Source organism: Sebastes fasciatus, chromosome 22 (assembly GCF_043250625.1).
Source record: "Sebastes fasciatus isolate fSebFas1 chromosome 22, fSebFas1.pri, whole genome shotgun sequence".
In the NCBI taxonomy this organism is placed as follows: domain Eukaryota; kingdom Metazoa; phylum Chordata; class Actinopteri; order Perciformes; family Sebastidae; genus Sebastes; species Sebastes fasciatus.
The window spans coordinates 23,888,001-23,906,885 of NC_133816.1; the positions used below are offsets into that span (position 1 = coordinate 23,888,001).

At 38.1% G+C, this 18,885-nt stretch overlaps 2 protein-coding genes and 1 long non-coding RNA gene across 3 annotated transcripts in view; all 3 read right to left on the minus strand.

Moving 5' to 3' along the window:
• Nucleotides 1-2,010: 2,010 nt before the first annotated feature.
• The window catches only part of LOC141761342 (uncharacterized), a 251,683-nt gene continuing 234,808 nt past the window's right edge, over nt 2,011-18,885 (minus strand). The window contains exons 9-11 of the mRNA XM_074624677.1: nt 3,347-3,445; nt 2,338-2,445; nt 2,011-2,155 (exon numbers count right to left, since the gene is read on the minus strand). Coding sequence (XP_074480778.1) covers nt 2,015-2,155; nt 2,338-2,445; nt 3,347-3,445 — 348 coding nt within the window. The 3' untranslated portion in view covers nt 2,011-2,014. The remainder of the gene's footprint in view (nt 2,156-2,337; nt 2,446-3,346; nt 3,446-18,885) is intronic.
• On the minus strand, nt 12,245-13,078 carry LOC141760472 (uncharacterized). The gene is made up of 3 exons (XR_012592372.1): nt 12,952-13,078; nt 12,619-12,794; nt 12,245-12,286 (listed from the first exon to the last, which is right to left on the minus strand). It is a non-coding gene; the product is annotated as an uncharacterized LOC141760472 (long non-coding RNA).
• Nucleotides 13,110-18,718, minus strand: LOC141761240 (butyrophilin subfamily 3 member A2-like). Its single transcript, XM_074624570.1, has 5 exons — nt 18,656-18,718; nt 15,436-15,538; nt 14,619-14,960; nt 13,167-13,454; nt 13,110-13,123 (listed from the first exon to the last, which is right to left on the minus strand). Exons 1-5 carry the CDS (start codon nt 18,716-18,718, stop codon nt 13,110-13,112), a joined length of 810 nt encoding a protein of 269 aa, XP_074480671.1.

Consider the following 18,885-nt stretch of genomic DNA (forward strand, 5'->3'; position numbering starts at 1 on the left):
GACTATGTGGCAAAGTCTGTAAATCATTGATAGGCTCCCGACCTTTACTTTTTGATTGTTATCAACTGCTTTAGTACGTAATTTTTCCTTCCTCACTTTCCTTAAAACTTCTAAGCACTGATTAAATGTTTCATTGTTTTCAATGTGCAAAAGTTTCTGTAATTATTAATTGCAGATCTAATTAATACACAGGCTACTGCACTTAAAATTATAATTAATTCAGAACTTAGTGTAGGATTCATTCATCATAATACACTGACTGACAAAAGGCTAAAGCTTGAAATTGATTAAGTTAAGGTTTTGTCAAAATGTAGACATACAGTACTATTGTTGTCTGTTTCACTTTGAGTGCCTCGGTTTATGATCACCTGAACTTTGGCCTCATTTGCCAGGTAACCGGTTACAAAATAATACATAAATTAGTCGGTATCATAGTAACACTAACACCGGCTCCTTGTTTTGACAGTTTAGGAGAAGCAAATGTTCATTAAGGCAGATTAGAGGCCTGCTATTTTACTGCAGGAGGCAGGATAGGACTTTCAATTCTCATATCATCTTCAGTATCAGCCTTATTTGTATTCAGTGTTTGTGGCTGGCAAAGAACCTGGAAGTGAAATACAAAGATAAAAGAGAGAAACAAGGATATCTGATATCTGTAAATACTGTAGTTGCCCTGACTCTGCTGCTTGTGATGCGATCCCTGACCAACAGGAAACCAAGGTTTAGTTTGATGGGTTAATTAATTTCGTTATTGCATGGTAGTATTTTTGAGGGTTTAGATAATCAACCACATGACGAGTGATGGAGTTACAAAAGATTTCAGAAAAACAAACAAGTCCATAATCGGGCAATTTCATTCTTTTTGCGACTTCATAAATATGCTTCTGCTAATGGTGATAGGGGGGGGGGGGGGGGGGGGGAATTGGGCTCTACTTAGCCGAATAAAAGACACACACATGGAAAACTGCATTTAAATCAGCAACAGCATTGATTACGTTTACGTGCACACAATATTCAGTTTTTTGCCCTTATTCCGAAAAAGACAATATTCCTATAAGCTGTTTACATGGCTAATGAAAATGAATATTGCACTGATATTAACGTTTACATGCAGCCATTCATACTCTGATTAACGTAACCGATGGTGGACACAGCCTCCCTCTTTCATTCCTTCAACCTCCTTTGTGAAAAGGTCGGAGATATTTGTATATACCAAAAAAACTGTTTATATCCAAGTCTTTCATAATGTTCTTTGTGAATGAATGTACAATGTAAACAGAATGTACCAATACCAGATGCAAAATTATATCCTTATGTATAAAGATTTTTATTTGTAAAAGAAAACACTTGACATTTCCCAAAGCAAATATTTCTCAAATATGTACATCAGCATCTGGACTCAAACATCGAATCAAATATCAAACATGCATTTATCTTTTTACATCTTCATTATAGAAAATGCATTATGGAAATATACTAATAGTATATATTGAATTACAAACAATACAAAAAGTAGAAAAACATAGACCTGATGAGGTCTAATATAAATATTCAATCTGGTAAACATATAAAATACAAGTTCCTGAGTTACGTTACCTCACATTTAGATTTTGAGATTAATTTGTTTTACTCTTTGTCTTTATAACATTTGATGATGATGATGATGATATATATATTTGCCTTAACAATGAAGAATGTTCTCCAGTAATGCAGCAGCAATAAAACAGTTACATTTTTTCAAACAAAATGTAATGAAGTTTGATTTGATATTACATTTAGTTGCTCCCACATCAAAAAGTAATGTGACTTAATGTTCACTGGTCATTACTATAATATGTGTTTTTGCATTAAGATCTGAGTCATGATGTTCCTGATTTATAATGTTAGTTAATGTGGGAATTTTCTCTCATGACTCTTTCCTGTTGCTGATAAAAGCAGCTAAAAGGTAAGATAAGCTAAAGAAAAAATAAGTAGGCACACAAAAAAAAGGAAATTAATTAATATCCTTCAGTGACTATAAACTGAGTTGATGTTGTATCTCTCCAGTGTGGTTGATGAGGGTGAACTGCAGTTTGTCTCTATTGCTCCAGCACTTCAGGTCATTCCACACCAGGTCAGAGGGAGGATAATTGGAACCATAATTTGGGACCCACATCTGTAAAATGCAAAGGTCACAGACTTATGAGCAGTAAGTTAAATCATTAAATAATCAAAGTAACAAAGCATTATTATTATTATTATTAAAGTTTCAAATGGAACTCAACAACAATGGTGAAAGACAGAAGAACGAAAAGGACAATAGCAACAACATAAATTAAGAAATCATTAACGACTTACATTGACAGTGTTTCTAGACCTGAGTGTAAATGAACGATCAAATTTGTATGTGATGGGTTTTGTATCGTTGAACTGTCCTTGTAATTCCCATTCTCCCAGTTGTTGGTCCTACAGGAGGTAAATTGGGCAGGATAGGGAGGTGGAGAGAAAGAAAGACTAATGAATGAATGTTACAGTTGAATTTGATGCGTTTATAAATGACATGAAAACAAGAGAAAGTGTATTCTCAGGTAAACAGCAGGCAGGCTGTTCTCATACACCGTTCGTAGCTATACCTACAAAAAGTAATGCACTGTAATTTGTGTATATCCCAGAAAAGGAAATTGTATTCAATCCACGTAAATCGTGCACCAGGAAGTACAAACAATGGCAAACGCAGCATATAGGGAGGAGGTCGGGGTGGATGGGCGGGTAAAAAAAAAACTGACTTTCACCCAGAAGGCCGCTGTTCGTGTCCCTTGTGAAACCAGAAGTCAGAATTTACTTATTTGTCACGTAAACCAACGTAAACCACCTAAACCTAACCGAGTGGATATTTTCCTAAACCTAACTAAGTAGTTTTGTTGCCCAAACCTTACTAAGTAGTTTTGTTACCTAATCCTAACTAAGTAGTTTTGTTACCTAATCCTAACTAAGTAGTTTTCTTGCCTAAACCTAAATAAGTAGTTTTGTTACCTAAACTTAACTAAGCAGTTTTGTTGTCGAAACCTAAAAGTAGTTTTGTGACCTAAACTTAACTAAGTTGTTTCCTTTTTTGAAAAGACTGGAGCGGAAATTAAAATTTGCCTCATGCGTTCCCAGACACTCGTAGGAAAGAAACCACGGTTAATGAGGAATAACTTTTTGTAAGATATTATACAAACCGTTGAATGAGGATTAGTTGCAGCAGGTCATTAGCTTGGTTTGAACGGTCCATCTCTGGATACACTTAGATAACATATTGCTAGACATATAATAAACACTTATAAAGTACTCATACAGAGTCCATACACACAAAAAACAACATTACCTGCTGGGATGTGTTTATGAGACGGATATATTTGCCCTGTTGGTCGACCTCAATGACAATGAGAGGTTCTGTGGTTGAGCTCTGACTGGCTGAGCTGCTCTTGTCCTGATGAAAGGACTGAGAATCATCAGCCTCCAGGACATTGCATCTGCTTGTGTTTACCTGAGAGAGATACAACAAACAGATTAGTCATTCAACACTAATGAAGTAGCCAACAGACGGATGTTGATCTTTCAGCAGTAGATTAATGCAGGAATTGATGGTCTGATCCGTTTAACTGCTGACTGAAGTTGTGTTCTGACTTTTTAAGCTGTTAAAGAGAATTTTTGGACAAAGTGAAATTCTAATTTGTCTATTCAGTTTTGTTTTTAGAAATATTAAACAGTATTGATTGTTAATACCTGTTCCTCTAACAGTAGGTCGTGTGTTCAGACAGACAGGAGGAACATTTTAGACGTGGTGCGAGAGCAAACAAAGTCAATGGAAAGAAGTTTGCTTCAGATTTAGAAAGGTCAGAGGTCATACTGACTTGTTCTATGGACAGCTGCTGTGGCACTTTGTGGTCTGTTCAGTCTCAGATTTGCTCTCATGTTTAGTCTGATTTGTTTTGGTTTCAGACAAATGTCAATTATTTGTGAAGAAGATTAAAAGAAAGTGAGATGAAAACAGATACATTAATAAACAGTGTTTTAGGTAATAAATAACCTTGGTCTGCACCTCTTTCTTTGGGTTCTCCACTTCTTTCTCAGCTTTCTCCCTTTTAGTCTTCTCATCATGGAGCTGCTTCTCAATCTGGAGGTAAAGAGAGATGAAGAGAGACATTTAGTTTCATTCAGTACTTTATTTAGTCCACATTATATCCTGATGAACTAGTTTCTGATTGGCTGGATGTTGTGATAATGAGCACATAGTTAGTCTCAGGTTTAACCTGTTTACTCTGAGCACATCTAGACTGTAAATATCAGGTACTTCATTATACTATTACACTACGGTACTGTATCATACACTATAATATACACTACTAAATTCAGTACTCTTGCACTATTTGCACTACCATTGGCACACTGTCACTTCACTGCTGTACTTATGTTATCTTTTATTTTATCTTACTTTATTCTATTCGATTTGATCTCTTTTTAAGGTGTATTGGTGTTGCAACTGTTGTTTAAGTTACTGGATGCCTAAATTTCCTTCGGGAACAATAAAGTATCTATCTATGTAGGTGTTACAATCAGTGAATGACTTAAATGATGGGTTCAACATGTAATTAGAAAATAAGAACTTTTAACTAAACTGAAACCTGATCATACTCAGACATTTTGACTCAGGTTCAATTATTCTGTGTAGATTTATACTGGAAACACCCGCTGAGGTCTCCCCTCTCCAAACAGCACATTAATCATTAAACTGTTTTTACTGTTTAAACCACTGTTAAACCAACAATGCTCAATAAAGAGATGCTTCTTCTTTGGATTTTCAAAATATCATACTTTGTCAAATATGTGTTGGTTACTGTATGTAGCTATTTACCTGCAGGAAGAATGTTACTAAATAGTTTTACAGATTTGTATTATTGCACTAGTGCAGTGCCCGTGAAAATCATGTCTACAACAGGCTGAATGTTTGGTCTGTGGTGTTGCTGCTTGCAGCTTTCTAGAGAACTGATCATACAAACAACTAAACACTCAACTCTGCTCTTCATTGGTCCTCAGTAATACACGTTTAAGTTAGTATGGTAGAAACATCCACTAGTTGAGTTTCAGGTTCAGAGTGGTGCTGTCCCTGTAGACTATCCACTCAGACTAGTTTGGTTGTAACGTTATTCTATCCAGCATCCAGCAGCAGAAGTGAAGTTCAGTCAATGAGCTGCTGTCTGTAAAGACCTGCTGCTGATGACATGCTGGACTCAGTCTGCAGAGAACTAAAGCTCAGAGTGATGTCACTTGTTTATTCAAAGTTTATTCATATTGAACGTATCGCTTGTCCACATTGCACCACACTGCATGTCCTCTGGTACTTTGTTACACCTGCAAATATTTTTGCAACCACAATAAACATCTTCATTGTTCTTCATTCTGATGAGAGTTATGTGTGTGTGTGTGTGTGTGTGTGTGTGTGTGTGTGTGTGTGTACCTCTCCCTTCAGCTGGTTGATCTCTTCCTTCTTGATCTTCAGTTGATGTTTTGTCTCAGTCAGCTCTTCATTACTCTTCTTCATCTGTGCATCAGCTGCTTGTTGTTTGTCCTCCAGCTAACAGACAGACAGATGGATGTTGATTTCAACTGTTAGTAAATCATAATCAGACACAGATACACAATAAACATATATTCATCTGTTAGTGTTCCTTTTAATGTGAGAAGTGTTTGACCCTGATGTTCAGTATGAGGTCCTGGAGACGCTGGACTCTTTAACTGCTCTAAAAGATACTAGACATTGTTTTATCACCTCGATACTTCATGACGTATAACTTGTGTTAAACTGCTTTTTGACATCATTATGAACTGATGATATGTTCCAGTAGTCACATTACTTTTTTATATTTTGTAAAACCAGGTTAAATTTCCATCTACAAAAATGACATCAATAAAAATCAAATCTTTATCACATTTGATCACAGATTAGATTTAATATGAATAAATAGATTTACTGTTTCACTTCTTTGGGTTTCAGTTATTCTCAGATTTGCTCTCATGGTTAATTTAATCTCAGCAACTAATCAAAGTCACATGGAGAAGATAAAACAATGATTTGGTAAAAAGATGAACCTCAGTGTTCTTGGTCATCAGCTGCTTCAGATCTCTCTCAGCTTCCTCTTTCTTCTGCTGCTCATCACAGAGCTGTTTGTTAAAGTAGGAGAGAGGAGAGATGAAGTTAATGTTCACATTAATATCTGGATGAATTCTCATTGTGATCAGCTGGATGATGAAACCTGTTCATACTCAGACAGTTTGACTCAGTTTACTCTGAGTGGATTAATACTGGAAACATAACACTGATTTATCATCTGTTACATCAACAATACTGAATACAGAGATGCTTCTGCTTTAGAGTTATAAAATACCATACCTACTACCTGCAGGAAGAATGGAACTGAATAGTTATACACATTTGTATTACTAGTTCAGTGTCTATCCAGAACATGTCTGTCTACAACAGGCTGAATGTTTGGTCTGTGGTGTTGCTGCTTGCAGCTTTCTACAAACAACTAAACACTCAACTCTGCTCTTCATTGGTCCTCAGTAATACACCTGATATAGTTGAGTCACACCACGACTACTCAGAAACACCAGTAGAATAAACTCTGGTTCACGGAAGAAAACACACCAAGTCTGACTACTAGTGGTCAGAAACACTGATGAAATACACTTATCAGATGAATTAATTACCAAATAGGTTTATTCAAAGTTTATTAATATTAAACAAAACTGCACCAATCTTGTCCCTGCATGTCCTCTGGTCCTGATCGTTACACCCTCCTAGTGTGAAGTAGATTGGACTCTATTATGAAACATGTATTCTAATGTGTCTTTCACCACTTTTTAGCTCCTGAAAATATTTTTGTGACAATAAACATCTTCATTGTTCTTTATTCTGATGAGAGATAAAACAATTGTATTTCAAAAGAGACTTCATCTTTTCCAGTGAACAGCACTGACAGCGTAACATTGTGTTGATCTGAGTGATGTGTAGGTGTTTGTATATGTGTGTTTACTTCTCTCATCAGCTGGCTGATGCTTTCATCCTTCATCTTCAGTTGACGCTTCAGATCTTCATTAGTCTTCTTCATCTGTGCATCAGCTGCTTGTTTGTCCTCCAGCTAACAGACAGACAGATGGATGTTGATTTCAACTGTTAGTAAATCATAATCAGACACAGATACACAATAAACATATATTCATCTGTTAGTGTTTCTTTTAATGTGAGAAGTGTTTGACCCTGATGTTCAGTATGAGGTCCTGGAGACGCTGGACTCTTTAACTGCTCTAAAAGATACTAAACATTGTTTTATCACCTCGATACTTTTAACTTGTGTTAAATTGCTTATGGACATCATTATGAACTGATCGTATGTTCCAGTAGTCACATTACTTTGTCTGTAAAACCTGGTTAAATACAGTGGACTTTCATCTGCTTGATATCTGTGAATAGTGTTTTCATCTCACTCGTCTCAGTTAAACACAAAAACGTTGCAATATGTGTTTTTGTTGATTTATTTTCTCTGAACCAATAAACAGCAGTAGAGGGACTTTAATCTTGTCAGCACACAATTAAGGAGTGAAAGTGGGAAGAACAAAGTAGGCGTGTCAGTCATCTAAATCCAGAAAGTTAATAATAATCATATTAACCTCTTTTTTCTTCGATTCCAACTCATTCTTCAGTTTCTCCGCTTCCCTCTGAGCGTCCTCCCTTCTCTGTGTCTCCTGTAGGAGCTGACTGTGGATATCAGTCTGGTTTCCCTCCAGCTGGTAGAGAAGAGAGACAAGGAGAAAGACTAGATAAGAGACATGCTCTATTTTCAGCCATGGGAGTGATAATACAACACAATCACACCTAAAAACACAACAATGATATGGCTGGAAACAAATCACTATGTTGATGAGAAGATACAGAAAAGGAGAAAAACAGCTAAATACATTGTTGAAAGTAAAATAATTAACCATGGCCGTGTTGTCCTGCAGCTCTTTTTCCTTCATCTGAACTTCTGGCTCAGCTTGGTGTCTCCTGTGCTGTTCATCCTGGAGCTGAGTAGAGACACATTCTTTCAATAGAATATATTTTAAAGGAACAAGACAACACTAACAGATAAAGAGGCCTGTAAAGAAACACATTCATGTACATCAGAAACCCCAGATAAACATTCTCAGTAACGTTGTTTTGTATTATTATTTCAAAACCATAATGTTCTAATTTTGGAAGAGAAACCTTTATTGGAGAATACAAACACTAACCTCCCTGTTCTTAGTCTGCAGCTCCTCCTCCAGGATCTGAACTCTGTTCTCAGCTTCCTCCCTCCTCTGCTGCTCATCCTGGAACTTCTGTCTGGAAACTGTCTGCCACTTAAACTGAAAGAGAGGAGACAGAGGTTAGAGACAAGATGAGAGACATGTCTCTTACTAGGGAATGCAATCATAAATATTAAATATATCTCATGGTCTGATTTGTGTGAATTTTGCATTTTCACTACAGTTGAGATCACTCAGCTGTTCCTGTTAGAAACTCTGCAGTTCAACAGTTTGACCAGAAAAACACATGATATAAAAACTACCACTTACCCCAGAGGAGGAAGAACGGACTGGAGCGGCTCGGCTTCTTTCCAACTGGGGACAAATGGAGAGGTTAAGAGAAAACGTGACAAACGTCACTAAGGTAACATTCAGAACAAAACACCGGTCTGGAGCACCGGTCTCTCGTTTGAGTCCTGTGTTTGTTGGACCCTCCAACTTCCCTACCCGCCCACCATAAGTGGTCTTTCTAACTTTATATTCTACGTAACTAGCTCTGAAGTTAGACTTCCGTCACTAGACAACATGCTACAAACTCCACGTTACAACCGTCACTACAAATCACTGCTCCTTCATGCAGGCGTGTAATATTCACGCCTCAGCGGGGCAAAGCGTGACACTGACACACTTTCTTCCGGTCTATTACATGCTTTACCGTGAGACTGGGCTGCCCCTATAATACTAGGAGACAGAGATGCAGCCGCTTAGCTTGGGAGAAAAGTGAATAAACTCCAAAATTAGTTATTACGCATTCTTGAACTGAACAAAATGATTCTATTTAGTTAAGTGATTTGTGATTTCTGCCTCCACAGTGAACCAGCCTTCTCAACACTGAACTTTCTCATGTTGACAGTGGTTCATCCTCATTAGAGCTACACTAGATATATCAATAGATACAGCAAAGATAAGGTAGAGAGATGAACCTCCATGTTGTTGGTCTCCATCCTCTGAATCTGATCCTGGAGCTGCTGGACTTCAGCTTCTTTTTCTTTAAACTGGGAGGAAAGAGAAGATGAGAGACAATATATATAGATATAGATATAAAAAACATAATATTTAATATAACAATATATATATAAATATAAAAAATCCGACGCGTTCGGTTCGCTAGTCACGGTTCGGGCGTGTATGAATTGTTCGGTTCATTTGAAATAAGTTATGAGGCAGATTGTGTGTTTTTTTCATGTAGAGTTAGGCTCCCGTTTATTGTCATACTACAGATGGGGAACAGACTCACAGATTTCAGTCAAAAAGGCATCCGCAGAAAAAAACTTCAAATAAAGTTATCGGGGGAAAAAACTGCGACTGTCAGTCAGTTTAGGAAATGACGAGTAGACACGATAAAGTCCAGTTAGAGGATCCACCAGCATCGTTTGGCTCTGCTGTATGGGAGCATTACGGCTTTAGTGTTACCATGAAAATGACGGAAAAAAGTGTTGGATAAAACGGCGATTATGTAAACACTGTGCAACATGTGTGGTTTATGCTAACAGCAACTCTTCCAATATGATGAACCATTTATGAAGACATCGCTCCGGTGTGTCCGTCGATGGCGCAAGGAGAAGAGAGACGGGTATAAAGAGCAACTCCTCCCTGCAGCATTTAAACAACCTCTACATGCAGACTCAGACAGGGAAAAAAACATAACTACAGCATTGGGGAGGTTTATAGTGAAAGATATGCAGCCTTATGTAGTCGTGGAGGACGCTGGATTTCAGCATATGATTAACGTAACGTTACTTGAGCCGCGCTATAATATTCCGTCTCGCCCACACTTCAGCAACACAGTAATTCCCGAACAAACACGACAAGGAATTGTGAAAGAATTGTCAAACACATACGACGTAGCTCTTACTACAGACGGATGGACATCCAGGGCTACTGAAAGTTACTGAACTGTGACTGGCTGAACCACCACATCACTTCAGAGTGGGAGATAAAAAGTTATGTTTTGCAGACGCGCCGCCTTCATGAGAGCCACACAGTGAGCATCTCTCTGAAGCACTGAAACAAGCAGTGACAGATTGGAAACTGGAGAGCTGCAGAGGGGCAACAGCACAATCCCTGTAATGTGTTTTATATTTATTTATTATTTTTAAATAACACAATAACACAGAAATTCAACCGTATTCCTCCAAATACTGCACTTTGTGAGTGGAAAAACTAATCTTTCAATAAGAGCTGATAATCAGGGAATTGAGACATATGTTATACTGTTGTTGTTGTTTTTTAGTATAGTTCTGGCTGAGCCTATACTTCAATTAATGTTGATGGCCTTAGTCTATAATTACATCATATTCATATGAAAATAACAAAGCTGTATTTTTTGTTTGCACTAATGACTGTAGAACTATTCTTTCAATTAATATTTCACAATGAAGAAGTGTTTATGTTCCTTATATAAAGCCATACTTTTCTTAAGGCGAACATTTGTTAACTTATTTTTGCCAAATAAATGAAAAGCATGTTGAAATCAGAACATGACCTCCTCGCTGTAACATAAATGAACCGAACCGAAAACCGTGACCCCAAAACCGTGATATGAACCGAACCGTGAATTTTGTGAACCGTTCCACCCCTAATATATCTAGATCTATATAGATATAGATCTAGATATATTATACTCAGATGGAGAAGCTAAAAAAAAGAAGGAAAAAAAAGAAAAAATATTCTGAGGAAAATATATAAACCTCCTTAATGTTGGCGTCTGATTCCTTCTGTTGGTTCTCCAACTTCATCTTCAGTGTCTCAGCTTCTTCCTTCTTCTGCTGTTCATCCTTGGGGATTCCCTGGATCATATTAAGACATACAACTGAACATCGTATACAATGACCCATCAACCCCAATCATCTGATTTCTGCTGAATAACTAGTGATAAATATCAGCTCTCTATATATTATAAATTCTGCATTTCAGCAGCATGTGGGATGTAAGATAATGTTTCCCCTCAGTATATAATATACTGTCCAAGTTCAGATCCTCTCTGCTGCTCTTCTGCTTTCATTAAACCTTTCAGAGCTGCACAGTTTGATCTGTTAATGAATCCAGTCTGATTATCTCTGATCTCATTCACAATCTATGAGTCATAATAATGGACATATCACATTAACGGACTTACTCTGTGTTTCCTTGGATTACTGTTTTTTTTTATGTCAGGAAACCTCATATATCTATATGTGTGTGTATATATATATGTATATACTTATATAATGACCACTTACCCGAAAGAAAATGGAAAAGCTGCTCCGGGTGTTTATAATTCTCTCCAGCTGGAAGGAGGAGGACATGAAGAGACACATGAGAACCACATTAAATCATGAGAGTAATGATTCAACCTGATGGTTCAGTTACACTGAGTACAATATGAACAAGTAGCTTCATATTCAGTCAAGTGGATCTCAGTAAACACTTTGATCATCTAGTGTTCCTCAAACAGCAGAAATGTTGAGTTGAGAGTCTGTCTGCAGGTTAGAGGCTCAGATGAGAGAACTCATTCAACCTGATCTATCTCTGTCTCTATTGATTCTGTATTAATAATAGAGAGATGAAGATGAAGACATGAACCTCTTTGTTCTCCAGCTCTTCCTTCAGGCTCTGCAGCTCGTTCTCGTTCCTCTTCTTCTCTTCATGGAGCTGCTGCAGCTCAGCTCCTTTAGTTTCTACCTGGAAGGACAGAGACAAGGTGGAGAGAGACAATGAGAGACATGTTGAATTATTAATTATTCATTTATTAGTTCTGGTCTTGTTTGATCTACACTATGGATGACATATATAATGGGACTTCAAACTGAAATCAATGTGTTATATTATTAAAGTGAAGATGAACCTCGATCTTCTTGGTCTCCAGCTCCTCTTTCAGGATCTGAACCTCCTTCTTCTGCTCCTCCTGGAGCTGCTGCTCCTCCTGGAGCTGCTGCTCAGATCTCTTCTTCTTAAACTGAGAGGAGAGATGATGAACAGAGACGTGATACAAGACATGATTTTATTTTATAACATACCACACAATATGTTTTCCTTGCATTTCTGGCTCATCTCTCTTATTTCCCTTATTTTAGTCTCCTCTAACGTTTGCTTCATCTTCATCTCTTTGTCTGAATCGTGCCTCTTCTGTTCCATTTCTGTTGAACCTCTGAACATCAGTTAAAGTTAGCTCTCAGTCATCACTGCTCTTGTTCTCTTCTTAGTTATTTTGGAAATACAGCTCCTGTTTCCTGCTTAACTTGCTCAGATCAAACATTATTTATAGTAATGTCCTCTTTCTTTACTTACATGTTTGCTCTTCTTCTTTCCGTTTCCCTTCAGAACCTCTATTTCCACCGTTTCATGTGTCATGAGCTGCTCTCTCTCTCTTTCTTCAGTGACACACTGATCTACACTTTTATTAATTTCAGAACCGTTCTTCTTTTCTCCTTTTTCAGTTTTATCCGAGTGACTTCTCTTTGTCTCTGTGTGAAAACAGTATACAATAAGATTTAAAATGGGTTATTAAAATAAAACACCTAACATTTTGACTGATTGGAAATAAAAGTAGACATACCACTACATTTTAAAAACATCATAAAAACTGTAAGAATAACTTTTACTCATTAATTTGTGACTTACTGATTATGTTTTGTCTCCATTTCCACAAAACAAAGAGAAGCAACACGATGCAAACAGCCAAACTAACAGCTAAACCAGTTGTGACAGGAGAAGAGCTGGACTGGACGTTAAAGAAATCATCTGAAATGATAAAAACAGAATAACATTAATATAAATCCTTAGCAATTTGAAACTAAAATAGTAAATCACATAATAAAAAACAATTTTTTTTTTACTTGAAATAGAGATGTGTGCCTCTCTGGTCTGGTTGGTGTTCTTCTGTTGGAGTCTACAGGTGAAGCTGTTGCTGTGTCTCTTCTCCACAGTCACTCTGCTGCTGACAGTATAGAGGTCATCAGGACCTCTGACTGTCTCTGGAGGTCCAGCAGAGAGGAGGTTTCCCTCACCGTCCAGCCACAACACCTCAGGCTCTGGATACCAGCCTTCAGACCTGCAGTCTAACATCACTCCTCTGGTGGCTTCATCAATCCCTGCTAAAGTTATGACCGTGTAGGAAGCAGCACCTGATGATGAGTAAAAGGAAACATTTAAAACAGAAGTCAGCAATACAATCACCACACGAATGATTAAATGTATTGTATATAATAAATATCCTCTGCATTAGCGTTGCCTTTAAACTTAATTCTAACAGAGATGACCATGGTTTCTATACGGCAAATAAACACAGTTGGTCCCTGAACTGATGATGAAGCTGCTTGAAGTCAAAGGGGTCACATAAAGTATTTACTGCTGCCAATACTAAAACTTGAAAATTTAAAAACAGTTTGCATCGGAAAGCCGGTCCTAGATTATTGCATATCAGATTATGTGTTTGTTAAACTCTGTTAGGTGTCATATACAGTCCACTACTCAACCTAGTGAGAAACCTTTTCTGCCCATGACATCTACAACTGAGCTGTTCTTATAAAACATGTTTAACCCTCATTTATACTGATGTTTCATGTCGTTGTGTTCTTCATCTCCCAACATCACTGGCTGACTATGACGAGCTGTTTAAACATTTAATAGTTAACCTTGACTATCCAGAATTAACATTAGAGATATCTTCAACGTCATTGTGTCTAGTCAGAACGACAGTTAGAGATATCTGTGGTTCAGTTCTGACTATCCTAAATAACAGTTACAGATATCTATAACCTCATTATGATTAGTCAGATTTGTTGTTATGACGTTGCTCATCAAAGGCTTCCCATTGGATATCGGCCCAACAAAGCATCTGAACAGTGTCAGCAGAAGCTTTTACTAACTTGGATAATTCGGTAAAGTGTGAAAGATATTCACAGATTCAGACTCTCCGGATCAATAACTCATAAGTTGTTAAAACACCAACGAGGGCTCTTTCTAACCGTAGTGAGGTAGACAACGAGCTGCAAGATCATTTTAATCACAACCAGCCTTTAGTCCTCCGAACTGGACACATAACATCGGTCTCAATGTGCAGCCGGCTGTGGCCAATGAGAGCTTTGTTCACTGGAGAGTTGTGTAGAAATTTACAGCGTGTTGTAGATTTATTGTCTCCAGACACACTTTATACACCCATACAGCTGCAGTGAAGCGCCATCGTAGTTTTGAATAGCTTCCGCCCCCTTCTGACCTCATTACAGATATCTGCAACCTCATTTTACCAAGTCACAACTCGTGTGTGTAGATACACTGTGTCCACTTACCAACAACAAGCTCAACGAAAGATCCTTTATCCAGGTCTGCAACATAGCATTGGTATCTCCCCTTATCAGAAAGTTTCACTTTGGAGAGTTTCAGTGAAATGTTTCCGTGCTTCAGTCCATCAGTGAACAGTGATGTTCTTCCTGTGTAGGATGGATCTTTAACATGTACGAGGTCCTTGCCAGCACGCCACGCAAAGACAAATATAGAATTCAGGTCGGGTCTCGTCCACTCCAACGTCATGGCAGCAACATCCTCTGCAGGTTCCAGATGGCATGGCAAAATGATGTCATCGCCAACTAATGCTACTATTGGCTGAGGTGGACCAATCATCTGAGACTGACCTGAAGAAATAGATATGTTAATTCATTCCTGCAGTAGGAAGGAGTTAAATATGTTCATTTCTATAAGGCTCGTTGTACATTATTATACTGTGCTAATAGCAGCAGACAGCAGTGGAATGTAACTTCACTCAAGTACTGTTCATATAGAAGGTATCCTATCTACAACATGTTCACTACAATGTATTTAATTTGTTTTTCCTGAACAGTTTTCCGTAGCAACTAAAGCACAAGTTGCTTTAGTGTTAAAAGTGATTATGTCACTTTATAATGACGTCAATAACTGTAGACAACATGTGCTTATACTGTAGATGACATTGAAACACTTCAGTTCTCTGAAACAAACCAAAAGCTTCAAGAACCAATGACATCATGTTTTTGTGAGAGTCCAAAAACACTGAACATCAGTCTTTAAGCTTTCATTTAATTACATATATTGATATGATTTGATGTGACTTTAATACTTTGTGTGAGTTACCTCCCAGAGAGTGTGTTAGGAGAAGATGGAAAACCAAAACACTGAGGGGTCTGAGCGGAGACTGAAGGGACAGTCCGGTCCTCTGGGGAAGCATCTTAAAGCTCTGAAAATCAAATGAGAGCAGCGATACATCATATGGTAAAAACATATATGCTTTGGAAAGCAGCAAAATAACTAATAAAGTAAAAACAATACCATTACTACTGTGACGTGTCCATGTAATATAGTTGAACTTTCATTTCTGCAACACAGACGGTCCTATAGAGAGTTCATATGGATACTATCTATGTATGGGGCAGTTAAAACTGAGATATGCTTTAACTTTTCATACCAACATGGCAGAGACGGCTCCTTAATGAATTTTAAAAGTGCTTTGATTCTGCCAAACTCGTTCAATAGTTTATCCTTCATTAGAGCTCTTTACGTGAGATACAAAGTCCACTGACTCCTATAAAAATTATAAAAAAAAATGTTGCAGTCAAAACTAACAAGCGTCCATTTAAAATAATCATAAAAACTAAAGGCTGGTTGAATTTAAAATAATCAACACAATTACTCAACATTTGAAAGACATTTCCTCGATGGTTTCAATGTTTTACACTGGTTTTAAAATAGACTTAAATATCTGTTACAGAGTATTATACTACAGAGCCCACGACTCTGAATGCAGACCCACTTTTAATGTCGATAAAGTGATACCGTGTTTAAGAATAGAAGTTAATTGAATCATTTACAGGCTGTTGACTTTGGCTCTCACTTCTTTTATCTACTGCAGAGTGCTCATGCATTATATTTAGTTTGTAGTGCACATCATGTAGTAACAGCTCATGTAGTTCCCCCCTGAGCTTCCATATGTTATGTATTATATGTCACTTTCAAACTTAACAGCCACAAACTAGAGACCTAGAGCATTCAGAGGATGGATGGATCAGACTAGAGACCTAGAGCACTCAGAGGATGGATGGATCAAACTAGAGACCTAGAGCATTCAGAGGATGGATGGATCAGACTAGAGACCTAGAGCATTCAGAGGATGGATGGATCAAACTAGAGACCTAGAGCATTCAGAGGATGGATGGATCAGACTAGAGACCTAGAGCATTCAGAGGATGGATGGATCAAACTAGAGACCTAGAGCATTCAGAGGATGGATGGATCAAACTAGAGACCTAGAGCATTCAGAGGATGGATGGATCAAACTAGAGACCTAGAGCATTCAGAGGATGGATGGATCAGACTAGAGACCTAGAGCATTCAGAGGATGGATGGATCAGACTAGAGACCTAGAGCATTCAGATGATGGATGGATCAGACTAGAGACCTAGAGCATTCAGAGGATGGATGGATCAAACTAGAGACCTAGAGCATTCAGAGGATGGATGGATCAGACTAGAGACCTAGAGCATTCAGAGGATGGATGGATCAGACTAGAGACCTAGAGCATTCAGATGATGGATGGATCAGACTAGAGACCTAGAGCATTCAGAGGATGGATGGATCAGACTAGAGACCTAGAGCATTCAGATGATGGATGGATCAGACTAGAGACCTAGAGCATTCAGAGGATGGATGGCTTTCCTAGCTAGATTGATCAATAAGGGGGTTTCTGAGACGTTTACACAACAGAAGTGCTCGCCATCCAATCACCAAAAAAACGTTGCAGAAATCTCCAAATGTCAAAAGTTTTTGATCTCAAATCACAGCATGACTTTTCATCAATTCTCCAATGGTAAAAAAATCTGTGTAACAAATGGTATCAATCCGAAAAAATTGCTGCAACAACTTATGAGACTTGATAGAGCATGGAGATGGACATCATAGACTTCTATCATAATGTTCTAAACACATTTTTACAATTCATCTAATTCATGTTTATTTATGACTAGAACAACTTGACTCACAGTGCTGAGCTGACTCGCAAATTAATCTCCAGGTTCTCAGCTTTCAGATGATGTACAACACTTCTATGTGACATCTACTGTTGACCTGCTATCTCCCCCTAAACACCCCCTGGACCCCCTAAAGACCCCCTGGACCCCCTAAAGACCCCCTGGACCCCCTAAAGACCCCCTGGACCTCCTAAAAACAGACGGCTCTGCTGTGGGTCTCAGAGGGTTAATAACTGAGTTAAACTTTAAACACAGTCTGGTGATTGGGTCTGATTTCCTACGCTCAGAGTGTTTGTAACTGATCACTAGAATAAAATATTACAGCTTCAATCAAAACCACCAGGAATAATATCAATATCCTTTTATTGTCTTAGTAATTTAGAAAAGGGGAGAGTTCAGGAAGTAGTTGTTAGGTCTGCTATCTCACCAGAGGCCTGGACTACGAAACTGGTTCACTTCTTATCAGGGTAGATCTCCATGGTCACTGATGCTGAACGGCTAACCTGTTCTGGAGCAGGTTATGTTCCAGATAAGAGATCAACTTCTATGAAAGCACCTCCTACTGACCCATCAGAGCTCCGTGTGGTGTTTGTATGATAATATTACACAAATATGAAGAAGTTTAAGTCATAATCATAATAAAAACAACACAGTTTAAACTGACAAATGCAGGAAGAACAGCAGACTTTATGTTGAGGGTGTTTAAAGCTTTGAATTATGTTTTTATATTTATTTATTTTTACTTCCTCTTGAGTCCGTTTCACACCGTCAGAGTGGAGGAACACAGCTGAAAGACGCAACATCATACTCACAGTGTAAACTAGGTGTAATCTATTCATCTATTACACTCTGAAAAGTTATTTATATTTAGATGACTATATCTGACATTTGAGTGTTCCTCTAAATTAATAAATCTGTTAATTTACACATTCACACATCTGGAGTTTTTTCTTTTTCCAGCTGTTCTTTCTGCAGTTGGCAGCTTCATCTGTGTTACTGTTAGTCTGATTAAGAGTTTAACTTCTTCGTATTTGTTCTAATATAGTTTCTTCCTTTGTTAAATGTGTCTCTCTGTCTGCTGTCAGTCAGTCAGTCAGTCAGTCTTTAGTCTTGTTCATGTCTGTGATCGGTCAGATTCTGTAAACACCTCCTCGTTCATGTGAACGCGCTCATATCCAGACTGAGAAACCCTGAGTTGACTTACCGAGTTGATAACCAGCTTCATAGTAGAGTTTAGTGAGATCTCGGTTGTTATGTTAAGTGAAGCCAGATAACCAGAAGACACCCCGGGTATGTTGAACTCGCTTGGTAGTGCAGGAGAGCGTTATCACCAAGCCCTCGGGAAGTGCGTCTGTCGTTGATCCCAGCTCCCGTACAGGGGCGTGTCCAGACATTTTTGATAGGGGTGGCACCAGTGGGGCACTGACTTATGCGGGGGTGGCATGAAGTGTGAGCAGAAGCGCCTGCGCACAGACATATACACTCACGTATGCACGCACACACACACACAAGAAAATACACACACACAACCAGGTGTCGGCATAGCATTAATTTACCATTT

What these genes read in the sequence shown, in the direction of transcription:
- LOC141761240 (XM_074624570.1), bottom strand. Translation starts at nt 18,718, where the DNA reads ATGTCTGGACACGCCCCTGTACGGGAGCTGGGATCAACGACAGACGCA. An exon ending in ACGCACTTCCCGAGGGCTTG is followed by an intron (nt 15,539 to 18,655) that starts GTGATAACGCTC and finishes TTTGATTTTCAG; the next exon opens with AGCTTTAAGATGCTTCCCCA. An exon ending in CCTAACACACTCTCTGGGAG is followed by an intron (nt 14,961 to 15,435) that starts GTAACTCACACA and finishes CTATTTCTTCAG; the next exon opens with GTCAGTCTCAGATGATTGGT.